Here is a 13,571-nt window from a genome sequence, read left to right as displayed (position 1 = left end):
AGCTCAAATTTAAATAGTTATTAGTAATAATGATTATGACCATATTGTTAGTGTTGGTGACTAATTTATCTACCATATACTGTGTGCTAGCACTTCCAAAAAATGTTTTGCCTACCTTATAATTTAATCAACACAGCAGCCTTTTGATGTAGGAATTACTAGTAACTCTTTTTTCGGAAGAAGGAAACTGAAACTCAAGAAACTTATGCAAAGTCACAAAACTTGTAAGTGGCAGAGTCTGAACTTAAATGTAGGTATGACTTCAGAGGGAATTTGAAACTACTGTGCATTAATTATAAGGTGAAGTTCAAAATTGGATGAGAGAGCACTTTGAGATTGTAGTAACCAGCTAGTGGTACTTAAGGATTTCTCTGTTCTTTGTACTTCATGACCTTTCTTCTTTAAGTACCAGGCATCACCACTGGGCAACAGGCTTATGCCAGCAGCAATTACAAAAGAGCTTGATTCTATGCCAGCCATCCTTTAAAGTGCTTTCTGCTAGTACTAGAACTTGAGCTCCAGTTTGGTGGGATTAAACCCATTACAGAAATAAGTAGAGAAATAAAGGGGGCTCTGGGGACCCTGTATTAGTTTCCTATGGCTGTTCTAACAGTCACGAATTTAGTGGCTTAAAGCAGCACATATATTTCACTTATAGTTCTGGAGGCAAAAAATCCAAAATTAATTTCATTGAGATAAAGTCAAGGTGTCTATAGGGCTGCTGTCCCTCTGGAGGCTCCAGAAGAGAATCTAATTCCTTGCCCTTCCAGCTTCTAGAGTTGCGTTCCTTGTATTTCTTGGCTTGTTAGCCCCTTCCTCCTTTTTAAAAGCCAGAACTGTAGCATCTTCAAATCTCTCTCTGCTTCTGTCGTATGGCCTTCTCCTCTGTCATCAAATCTTCCTCTTCCTCTAATAAGGGGACTCGTGATTACATTTATGGCCCAACCACATAATCCAGGAAAATCTTTCCAACTCAAAATTCTCAATCAAATCTGCAAAGCCACTTTTGCCGTATAAGGTAATATTCATAGGTCTGGGAGATTAGAATGTAGACATACTTGGGGCAGTTAACCTATCACAAAGTCCATATGACATTCATGTTAATTTTATTTTATTTTTTTGAGATGGAGTCTCACTCTGTTGTCCAGGCCAGAGTCAGTAGCATGATCTTGCTCACTGCAACCTCCATCTCCTGGGTTCAAGTGATTCTCCTGCCTCAGCCTCCCAAGTAGCTGGGACCACAGGCATGTGTCACCATACCGGCTACTTTTTACATTTTTAGTAGAGACAGGTTTCACCATATTGGCCAGGCTGGTCTTGAACTCCTGACCTCGTGATCCACCTGCCTCGCAAAGTGCTAGGATTACAGGTGTGAGCCACCACACCCAGCCCTCATGTTAATTTTTTAACTGAAGAATTTAGGGTGTGAAGTAGAAACTCAAAGATCTTAGAATGTGCTTTCTTGAACATAGCCAAAATAGACTACAGATGCTCATCAACTTATGATTGGGTTATGTCCCAGTAAACTTATCATAAATTGAAAACATCATATGTCAAAAATGCATGTAGTAAGCCTACCCTACCAAATCTCAGCTTAGCCTAGCCTTCCTTAAATGTGCTCAGAATAGTTACATTAGCCTACAGGTGGGCAAAGTCATTTAATACAAGGACTCTTTTATAAGTGTTGAATGTCTCATGTAATTTATTGCATATTGCACTGAAAGTGAAAAACAGTGATTGTGTGGGTAGTCGAAGTATGGTTTCTACTAAATGTGTATGGCTTTTGCATCATCATAAAGTCAGAAAATTGTAAGTTGAACCATTATTGTAAGTTGGATTATGTAGTGGTGTCTGATGGATTTCTAAGCATAAGTAAACCTTTTGCAGTGTTCACATTTCTAACTGCAATTTAGAAGGGCCATAAATTTTGAAGATTAATATAGATTCCATCAATAAAGTTTTCATGACACAAAACAGCAGCCAGTCACATAATTACACTTTTGTATGCCTTAAAATAGAGAAAGAAAATTAGTCATTTTGCTGAATACACCAGTGGCTGGTTAGATGCGGGAGGAGTGAGTAGAAATTAAAACAATAGCATCATAAAAATTAAGCAATGTATACTTTTTCTAGCACAAAACTGAGGCTTACCTCTACCATGGCATGAATTAATTTATATGAGTTTCTGATTATGAAAAGAGAGAAAGTAAGGGATTCTGCATATATGCTTCTCTGTACTGGGGGTGATAATGGTTTGGATTTGTGTCCCCACCCAAATCTTATGTTGAGTTGTATTCCCCAGTGTTGGAGGAGGGACCTTGTGGGAGGTGATTGGATCATGGGGGCAGATTTCCCCCTTGTTGTTCTTGTGATAATGAGTTATTATGAGATCTGATTGTTTAAAAGTGTTCAGCACCTCTCCCTTTTCTCTCTTCCCCCCAATCCAGCCATGTAAAACGTGCCTCCTTCTTCTTCACCTTTTGCTGTGATTGTAAGTTTCCTGAGGCCTCCCCAACCATGCTTCCTATACAGCCCATGGAACTGTGAGCCAGTTAAACCTCTTTTCTTTATAAATTACCCAATCTTAAGTAGTTCTTTATAGCAACGTGAGAAAGAACTAATACAGAAAGTTCGTACCAAGAAGTTGGGCATTGCTGTAAAGATATCTGAAAATATGGAAGCAGCTTTGGAACTGGGTAATGGACAGAGGTTGGAACAGTTTGGAGGCCTTTGAAGAAGACAGGAAGATGAGGGAAAGTTTGGAACTTCCTAGAGAGTTGTTAAATTGTTGTGACCAAAATGCTGATAGTGATATGGACAATGGAGACCAGGCTGAGGTAGTCTCAGATGGAAATGAGGAACTCATTGGGAACTGGAGTAAAGGTCACATGTGCTATGTTTTATTTAGCAAAGACACTGGCAACATTGTGTCCTTGCTCTAGGGATCTGTGGAACTTTGAACTTGAAAGTGATGATTTAGTGTATCTGGTAGAAGAAGTTTCTAAGCAGCAAAGCATTCAAGATGTGGCCTCGCTGGTTCTAACAGTATATGGTCATATGTGTGAGCAAGGAGACGATCTGAAACTGGAGCTTACATTTAAAAAGGAAGCAGAGCATAAAAGTTTAGAAAATTTGTAGCCTGACAATTTGGTAGAAAAGAAAAACCCTATTTCAAGGGAGGAATTAAAGCAGGCTGCAAAATTTGTATAATAAAAAGGAGCCAAATGTTAATGACCAAGACAATGGGGAAAATACCTCAAAGTCATTTCAGAGACCTTCACGGCAACTCCTCTTGTCACAGGCCTGGAGGCCTAGGAGGGAAAAATGGTTTTGTGGGCTAGGTGCAGGGCCATTCAGGACACTTCTGCCTGTGTCCCAGCCGCTCCATCTCCTGCTTTGGCTAAAAGAGCTCCAGATATGTCTCAGGCCATTGCTCCAGAGGGTGGAAACCATAAGCCTTAGTGGCTTCCATGTGGTATTAAGCCTATGGGTGCACAGAGGGCAAGAATGAGGCTCAGGAGCCTCTGCCTAGATTTCAGAGGATGTATGGAAATGTCTGGATGTCCAGGCAGAAGTTGGCTGCAGGAGCAGAGCTCTCATGGAGAACCTCTACTAGGGTGGTGCAGAGGGGAAATATGTGATTGGAGACCCCACACAGAGTCCCCACTGTGGCACTGCCTAGTGGAGCCGTGAGAAGAGGGCCACCATCTTCCAAACTCCAGAATGGTAGATCCATTAGCAGCTTGTACTGTGTACCTGGCAAAGCCACAGGCACTCAGTGCCAGCTCTTGAAAGCAACCATGTGATCTGAGCCCTGCAGAGCCACAGGGGCAGAGCTTCCCAAAGCCTTGGGAGGCCACCCCTTGTATTAGTGTGGCCTGTATGTGAAACATGGAATCAAAGGAGATTATTTGAGATTTTAAGATTCAATAACTGCCCTTCTGAGTTTTGAACTTATATGGGACCTGTAGCCCCTTTGTTTTGGCTGATTTCTCCATTTTGGAATGGGCCTATATCTCCATTGTATCTTGGAAGTAACTAACTTGTTTTTGATTTCATAGGCTCGTAGGTGGAAGGGACTTGTCTTGTCTCAGATGAGACTTTGATCTGTGGACTTTTGAGTTAATGCTGAAATGAGTTAAGACTTGGGGGACTGTTGAGAAGGGCTGATTGTATTTTGCAATGTGAAGACATGAGATTTGAGGATTTGAGAGGGGCCAAGGGCAGGTTTGGATTTGTGTCCTCCCCTAAATCTCTTGTCAAATTGTAATCCTCAGTGTTGGAGGAGGTGTCTGGTGGGAGGCGAATGGATCGTGGGGGCGGATTTCCCCCTTGCTGTCTTCTTGATAGTGAATGAGTTCTCATGAGATCTGATTGTTTAAAAGTGTGTAGCACCTCCTCCTTCACTCTGTTGCTCCTCCTCCGACCATGTAAGATATGCCTCCTTCCTCTTTACTTTCTGCCACATTTTCCTGAGGCCTCCCCAGCCATGATCCCGTACAGCCTGTGGAATGTTGAGCCAGTTAAACCTATTTTATTATTTTTTTCAATACAGAGTTTTGCTGTCTTGCTAAAGCTTGAATTCAGTGGCGTGATCTTGGCTCACTGCAACCTCTTCCTCCCAGGTTTAAGTAATTTTCTTTCCTCAGCCTCCCAAGTAGCTGTGATTACAGGAGTGTGCCACCATGGCCTGGCTCAGTTTTGTATTTTTAGTAGAGACTGGGTTTTCCCATGTTGGACAGGCTGTTCATGAACTCCTGGCCATTGTGATCTGCCCACCTCAGCCTCCCAAAGTGCTGGTATTATAGGCGTGAACTAGCAAGTGTGGCCTAAATGTCTTTTATTTATAAATTATGCAGTATTGGGTAGTTTTTTATAGCAATGTGAGAAAGAATTAATATGAGGGGTAGGATGGGGATTAAAATAGTTATCCTTCCTCTTGATATGGGTATGTCCTGTACTTACGTTTAATGCATTGCGTTTTTTTTTTTTTTTAGTAGAATGAATGATTAGTATATTATTTTGCTCATACCATAGAATGTATTTATTTTTTAAATGTTTATGGAGTTTCATGGTTATCGAATATTTATATTACTGATAAACTGAGAGTAATATAGTGTTATTTATAATGCCAAATTCCTGCTCAAAAATGCCCCTAAAACTTACTATTATGGAGTTTTCTGTACTAACATCAGAGCAAGAGGTAGAAACTATTAATAGAAACTATTAATACTATATTTAATAATTAAATAATATGTGTTCCTATGAGTAAATATATTAATACTATATTTAATAATTAAATATGTGTACAAAGTTTCAAAGTTCACCTTTGGTATTTTCCATCTTCTTAAAATGAGAATGTGCAATTAGCCATTTCTAGAAATGGTGACTGTAGTTAATAATAATATATTACATATTTGAAAATTTCTGAGAGAATAGATATTAAGTGTTCTTACCACAAAATGATAAGTATATTAGGTAATGGACATGTTAATAGCTGTATTAAACTACTTCACAATGTATACATAGTCAAAACATGTTGTACACAATATATACAATTTTTAATTTGTCAATTAAAAAACAAAAATAAAATCAATGAATAGCCATTTCTTTGTCATAAAACTTTAAAAATTTTATTTCAATTTTTAGGAAAAATTCTTAAAACTAATGAGACTCTAGTACAACATGGAGTTAAGCCACAGGAAATTATACAAGTGGAAATCTTTTCTACAAATCCAGATCTGTATCCAGTCAAAAGAATAGATGGATTAACTGATGTCTCTCAAATCATAACTGTCACTGTCCAAACTGGTTTGTTATTTGATGTCTTTTAGAGAAAGTATTTTTGAGTCCCTTCTTGGTTGAACTTTCATTGAATCTTGGTTTTATCTTTCAGGCCTTGATCGATACCAGCAGGTAGCTGTTGAGATTGTCAAATCTGACTTTCACAAACCATTTCTTGGTGGATTCAGACATAAAATAACAGGAGTAGAGTATCACCATGCTGGAACACAAACTGTACCTAAAAAGATTCCCGAAAGACTCAGTGTATTTTGTAGGGATACACAGGTAATGTTTTCGTTTTTCCCTTTAGATTTTTGAAGGTATAGACTCAATAATTATACTGTATGACTCTCTCAAATTTCTCTTAAGTTATTATATGGCAATTAATAAAAGAAAATTAACTTACATATGTAGAAAAACTCGTGTGTATATAGGGGAAACTTATTTAAATTTTTAATGTTTTTCTTTTAGACAGTTTTTCAGAAAAAAAATCTCCAACAAACTACAAATACAACATCCACACAGATGACTAACATTGGTGTCTATGTATCAAATATGACTGATAAACTGGTAACACCAGGAAAGTACTTTTCAGCAGCAGAATACCATGCTCAAAGATTAAAGGCGGTGAGATAACTTTTATTGTGGATGAATACTAAAAATTGGATACATAAGCCAGTTGTTCTGAGTGTGTCTGTTTCTCCAAGCCACATTTGCTTGAGAAAGAATGCTCATGAGTATGGGTCATGTTTCACGGCTAACAAAGCAGTCTTTATTTCCATGTAAAGAACCAGAATCCTAAATGCTCCTAATCCTTCCTTTCCTCTTAGGGAAACCCAGCTTCTTTGTGTATTGCCTTTGGCCATTATTAGCTTTCTTAACACTGCTGTCCCTTGGCCTGAATGCTTGTCACAGTAGAATCACCAAGGGAACTTTCCAGACTAATTGAAACCAAATAGGACAGTAGTTGATTTTCTCTAATATTAACGTAGTCACCCCAACTCTGTTTTATTTTTTTGTATGGTCTATCGTTTTTCATTCTTTCACTTTCAACCTATTTGATCTACTTCCTACCATCAATTTACTGTGAGTAAAAATGACCGGAAAGCAGTGACTTTTAAGAGATTTTGATTTTTAAATGACAAGAAATCTAGAGCTAGGCTATTCATCCCGATATCTTTAGAGACAAACTTGTAGTGAACAAAAGTTAAATCTGTTGACTTAATTGCCCTGAAGGAAACAGTGTACCAGGGGAACCATGGGGCTAACTTTACAGCAGGCTTTGTCAGTGCCAGTTATTCCAGCCTGATAATTTTTTACTTTTTCAGTCCAAACTAATTTTCACCAAATAAAGGAATATGTGGAATTATTATATCATTTGGGGAAGAGTGAAGTTTGAGTGGGATTTAAGGGAAGCAGTATCCTGATAGTCTCAATGCAAAACAAGGGTGTGTATAAATGGGCCAACATTAGGTCTGGATTGTGAAGTAGACCAAGGTCACCTTCCTTTGGAAACAAAGTTAAAGGAGATGGGAAATGTTTCTTTGAAGTTCTCTGAAGTTCAGCACCTTGGTTGCAAATTGAGGCTGCTTCTCTCTGTCAAAGTGATGTACAACCTCTAGGCAAGAGTGGAATGTTTCTTTCTTACTGGTCTAATTTCAAACAGGAAAGTTTCTGATAGTTTGTGAATTTAGAGAACAAAGTTTCTCAGTGAGTAAGAAAATAGCAGTCACTCAAAGAAGGGGATTGTTAAAATATTTTATAGTTGTAGAGTGTCCTTGGGAGAAATACTGTTTTTGTTAATTTTGTAGCTGACCTTATTAGTGCCTGTTATTCTAGCCTGACAATTTTTTACTTTCTCAGTCTAAATTAATTTTTACCTCCTTACTATACTGGGCATGGGTGGTGACTATGATGTCATCAGAATCATAAACTCCTTTCATCTTTCTACTCCATTAAGCTCATCATGAGCTTGTTACTGTATGAAGATAAAATGGTTGACTAATTTTCATCATGCCTGCATTCCATGTGAGAAGAAGGGAAAAGTCAAGGCAGCATGTTCCATGAATGCCACCTTCAAGGATTTCCCTGGAAAGCCCCACCCAGTGACTTCTACTTGCATCCCACTGACTTGAATTATGTCATGTGTATCCCTACTGCAAAAGTGTGTGATAAATGAATTTTTAAAGTAGCATATCATTGCTCCTCAATGAGATTGAGATCTTCTTAGTAAGAGAAAGTAGAGGAGAATGGATATTAGGTAAGGAAATGGAAATTGCTGTCATTTTCCAAACTCCAAAAAATGATATTGAAAGAATAAAAGTATAAATATACAAGGACAAAGAATACATAAGAAGAGTAAATGTCAGTCGTGGTTTTTTTTGAAGTTTTAAAGCAGATGGAGAAGTGTTAACTTGACTTACTAGAACAGAGGGAGTGAAATCTAAATGCCTGCCAGCGAGGATGGCATGAAGAACCAAATAATTTGCCCTATAGAATCTTGCAAGGTGAATTGGAGGTTCTGTGGGAGGTGGAAGTGAGGTGTGACCTGTAAACAGCGGGATTTGTTAAAAGCTGATACAGGGAGTACATTTCCATTAAATAAGTTCTTTTAACTTTGATTCCTTTCTACTTGGGTCATTTTTTTTTTTTAATAGGTTTTGAGTTCACTATTTACTATTTTAAATCTTTCTTGTTTCAAGAAAGATGTTATGTGTGACTACTGATATTTTTGGGCTCATTCTTGCTATTTCATTTTATTTACTAATTATTCTTATTTGTTTATGCTTTTTTAGCCTTTTCTTTTTGTTGGTTTGATTAAATGTTTCTTTTTTTGTTCTTTCATAGTTCAGAAATAAGTATTTTATTTTTTCTAGTGGTTATGTTGCAAAAAAGGGGTCCCAATCCAGATCCCAAGATAGGGTTCTTGGATCTCCCACAAGAACTAATTCAGGGCAAGTCTGTAGAATAAAGTAAAAGCAAGTTTATTAAGAAAGTAAAGGAACAAAAGAATGGCTACTCCACAGACAGAGCAGACCTGAGGGTTGCCCGGTGCCGGTTGCCCATTTTTATGGTTATTTCTTCATGATATGCTAAACAAGGAGTGGATTATTCATGCCTCCCGTTTTCAGACCATATAGGGTAACTTCCTGATGTTGCCATGGCATTTGTAAACCATCTTGGCGCTGGTAAGAGTGTAGTAGTGAGGATGACCGGAGATCACTCTCGTCGCCATGTTGGTTTTGGTGGGATTTAGCTAGCTTCTTTACTGCAACCTGTTTTATTAGCAAGGTCTTTATGACCTGTATCTTGTACTGACCTCTTATCTCATCCTGTGGCTTACAATGCCTAGCAGTCTGGAATGCAGCCCAGTAAGTTTCAGCCTCATTTTACCTAGCTCCTATTCAAGATGGAGTTGCTCTGGTTCACACGCCTCTGACAGTTACTCATACATATTTTTTAATATAACTAAATTTTTTATACCAAGTGCATATCTAATCAGGCTATATATCGTTTCCATGAATAAGTCAAGAACCTTATTAGGCTTTTCTTCATTTCCTGCCCTCTCCTTTCTTTGTTTCCTCTTTCTAGAAGCTGTCAGATTTTCACTTTATCCTTGGTATTTGTCAAACTTATTGTAATATACTTGAGACTTCATGATGGACCCTTTCTGAGAGTCCATGTCTTGCTGTGGTAAGTATTCCTCTATTATGTTTTCATGAATTTCTGTAATCAACTTTCCTCATTTTGTCTGGAACTTATCTCAGAAATATTTTTGAATGAGGCCAGATGCCGAGACTCAGGCTTGTAATCCCAGTGCTTTGAGAGGCTGAGGTAGGCAGATCACTTGAGGCCAGAAGTTGGAGACCAAGCTCGGCAACATGGTGAAACCCTGTCTCTACTAAAAATACAAGAATTAGCCAGGCATAGTGACACGTGCCTGTGGTCCCAAACTGCTCAGGACGGGAAGCATGAAAATCACTTGAACCCAGGAGGCGGAGGCTGCAGTGAGCTGAGATCACGCCACTGTACTCTAGCCTGGGTGAGAGTGAGACTTTGCCTAAAAAGAAAAAAAGAAATTAAAAAAAAACCCAACATTTTGGAATGCTGGGACTTATCTTTAATGTCTCTTATTTTTCATTCATTCATTCAAATTTTTATGAGCCCTTGTCCTGCATGCTAAAAGATTTTCTCACCTAATTTTCTTGCCTACTTATTACTTCTTACGTTCTGCACATTCTGCAGATCAGCTTACAAGAAACTACTAGTTCTCTGTTAATACCTATTTCCCCCTTCTCCTATTGTAGTAGAGCTTTATCTGAGCATGTGGCTGCTCCACTGATGACCACATTTCATCACCTCCCTTGTGTATCAGTGAGGCCATATAACTAAGACCTGGACAGCGAGATGTGAGGGACAATGTGAGCCACTTACAGTTATCATTCTTAAAGTGCTCTTTTTTCCTTTCCCCTCTATTTACTGGTTGGAAGCTGGTAAGTGGACCAGCCATCTGGGACATATAAGTAGGAAACCATTTGTTAAATATGACAGAGCTTTCCTACCAGCCCTAAACTGCTGTGCTGATCCCTGGATTGTCACGTGAAAGGGAAAAAACTTCTGTGTTTAAACAAATGTGTTTTGGTGTTTTAGATAAGTTTAACAAGTGTAGTAGCACTCAGGCTAATCTGTATTCTATTAATTTTTTTAATTTCAAAAATAAAAATTTTGCCAGTCTTTTTTCTTGGCTCATTATATTATTTTGTACTGATAGCCTTTCCTTTCTCTGTGAAAATATTAACTATATTTAGTCTGCTCTTGTATTTTGTTTAGTTTCGATTTACTCTAGTAGTTCTAAAACTTTATTATAAGCATCATCTGGAGGGCTCATGAATATATAGAATGCTGTGCTGCCCCAGGAGTTTCTGATCAATAGCTCTGGGGTGGGGCCTGAAAATTTGCATTTCTAATAATTTTCTAGATGCTGCTGATGTGTTTGAGATTCTTAATGTCCAATGTGCCAATAGCATATTGGTTCACCCAGTCAGACCCCATGATTTTAGGGGACGTGTAAAGCTTGATTATGGGAGAAAGCTAGTTTTCCAGATGGGGGCTTTTTTTTTTTTTTTTTTTTTCATCCTGAGTATCACCTTCTGGGACACTCACCACTCTTGCCTAGGGACGAATATCTCTGTTGCTCCTTGCCTAACTATTTTACAGGAACCTATCCTTTTTGCATTTTTTAAACAGTCACCTGGTTAGTGGCCATTCTGCTCAGACCATCCATCAGTTTTGGGCCTAGAGCAGTCCTAGAGCCCCTTCTGTATTTTCTGACCTGCTTCTCCAGTGTATGATTAGGTTACATACTCTTTCTTCAATTCATTCTACCAGCCTCTTTTGTTGAAGGGATTCTTCAGAGTTTCTCTTCTTTTGGGGAAAGTTTGATCCAGTATCTTTGTTGATATCTGCTTTACATAGTTTTTCTATAATTATTAGGCATTAGGATGAGAGTAAGGGATGCATCAGCATAAGCTCTATCATCAGTCTTCATCTGACCTCTTCACGTTTTATTTTTATTTATGAGTTTAATAAAATTATAAACTCTCAGAAAAAAATGATAAACTCTCTCAGCTATATCATAGACTTTTTGAGGGTTTAGTACTATGGTGTACTTCCAAACATAATCATGTTTGATACAATTTAATAAATATTTGTTTGCTTCAGTCTCCATTTTATCTAACCTGCCTTTGATGGTTTCAACACATACCTACCTGATGTACATTTAGGAAATACAGTTTTGTTATAAACATGAGCCTAAGCTAGTGCCATTTAAGATAAGATGGAGATAATTAATATTTATAACAATAATAGTATTGAGGACTCATGATGTATCAGGCTTGAGTTAAGCACTTTATATGTATACTCTTAGTATCACTGTTTTACACATGAGGGTACTAAAGCATAGAGATGGCAAGTAACTTATCCAAAATCAAACAACTAGTGAGTAGCAGAAGGAAGATTCAAACTAAGTTTTACTCCAGAGTCTATTCTGTTAAGGATCGTACAAACATCCTTCTGTGAAAGTGTGTTTGCGAGAATTCAAAGTCAAATACCAGTGACATGCATTATACATGTTTTTTATGTTAGTGTTTGTGAAAGTATCTATTTAGTCTAGGGCTAAAACTAGACTCAGTATTTTCTTATGGAATTGGAATTGAAATAATCATCATTGCCTTTAATGTCTGATCAAAAAGTTGATGATAGACACTTTCTATTTCCTTTTAACTATAGGTGATAGTGATACAGACTTACTACAGGCAATGGCATGCTAAAATCTTTGTAGAGAATTTAAGAAGACAGAAAAGCTTAAGGTTGGAATGGGAAACACAGCAAGAACTAAGGAAGATAAGAGAAAAAGAAGAATGGATAAAATTGGACTATCACCGGAGGCATAATCCTAAAACAAATGAAGATTTTGAATTTCTTTATAATGCATTAGAATGTAAGTTTGACAAGGCTTTGCAAAAAATATTTTTAAATTTTTCATTAATAGGAAAAATAGATTTACTGCAGACAAAAGGAAGGTTATTATTTTAGGGAGATGTCTTGGAGATTTGCACTAGAGAATTTTGAAAGATGAATACCACTTTATATTTGGAATAAGATTTAAGGCTGAAATGAAATTAGAAATGCTTTTATATTAACAATTAAAATGTGCATACTGCTTTGTGAATTATGCAGTTTTAGTATATTATTTCATTTGGTCCTCATGTGAGATAAAGAGAGAAAGTACTGTGTAATCTGGTTTACTTGTGGTTTGGGAATTTGTGAACTCAAAGTTGAGTTGTTCTTCAATCCCTCAATCCAGTATCCTGTCTGATTTTGCTCTTTAGAGAAGGGGCTTGGCAATATTTTTAAAATTCCCCCTTATTAATAATACTATATAAATGTGTATTCTCTACACCTTGACTTTTATACCTTATTTCTTCTACTGTGTATGTGCTAGTCATGGATAAATTAAAAGTTTCAGTTATTTGAACAAGCCAGGCACTCTTTACTCAGGCAGTAGATACACCATTCCCCTTCTTGGAGGTGTTTCTCCATTGCCCACCTTTGGATCTCAGGTTAAATGTCACCTCCTTAAAGATTTTTGTGAATGACAACATAAGTTGGATATCGTTTTGTCATTTTATGGTCTTCATTGCACCTGAAACTTTTCATTTATATCACCACAGTCTTTTTTTCAGTCTCAGTTATTTCTTTAGTAATAACACATCTTTTGTTTAACATTTATTTATGCCATGAGGGAATAATTCATTTATTTTTTGATGAGCTGTCTTTTACTGTGCTTAGCTTGTATGCCCAACAAGTGTTTGTAAAATGAATGAATGAATGAATAAAAGGAAGAAACCCAGGGTTGTACTAATGCAACTATCTCTAGCTTCTGCTTTGCCAGCAGTACCTGGTAAGGTGGAAATAACTGAAGCAGAAGAGTAATGTAATACACCAGATATCTGAGAGTGGAGAAATTAGACCCTTATGAAGACGTAGAAAAATTTAAAACCTAGAAGTAGCCTCAATTGACTTTTGTAGTTGAATGGGATATTTTAGTCCAAGGAAAAAATAAGTTTTTGACTTCTCTCTGATTATTTATAACACTAAGCAAATTTTCTTCCATTAGTTTGTTTCATTACATACTATTTTTTTTGTAGATTTTTTTTTTAATTTTTTTTATTTTTTAATTTTTTTATTATACTTTAAGTTCTAGGGTACATGTGCATAACGTGCAG

General features: G+C 37.2%; 1 protein-coding gene across 2 annotated transcripts in view; it reads left to right on the top strand.

Moving 5' to 3' along the window:
• IQUB (IQ motif and ubiquitin domain containing) overlaps positions 1-13,571 on the top strand; it is a 104,794-nt gene that overhangs the window by 22,935 nt on the left and 68,288 nt on the right. The window contains exons 4-7 of one of the 2 annotated variants that reach the window (XM_026454369.1): positions 5,650-5,811; positions 5,897-6,069; positions 6,256-6,411; positions 12,073-12,283. In XM_026454369.1, coding sequence (XP_026310154.1) covers positions 5,650-5,811; positions 5,897-6,069; positions 6,256-6,411; positions 12,073-12,283 — 702 coding nt within the window. The remainder of the gene's footprint in view (positions 1-5,649; positions 5,812-5,896; positions 6,070-6,255; positions 6,412-12,072; positions 12,284-13,571) is intronic. The other variant, XM_026454370.1, reaches the window with a different exon arrangement.

This window comes from Piliocolobus tephrosceles, chromosome 8, assembly GCF_002776525.5.
Source record: "Piliocolobus tephrosceles isolate RC106 chromosome 8, ASM277652v3, whole genome shotgun sequence".
NCBI classification, from domain to species: domain Eukaryota; kingdom Metazoa; phylum Chordata; class Mammalia; order Primates; family Cercopithecidae; genus Piliocolobus; species Piliocolobus tephrosceles.
The sequence above is the reverse complement of the archived record's forward strand: the minus strand, read 5'-3'. Positions and strand labels throughout refer to the sequence as shown.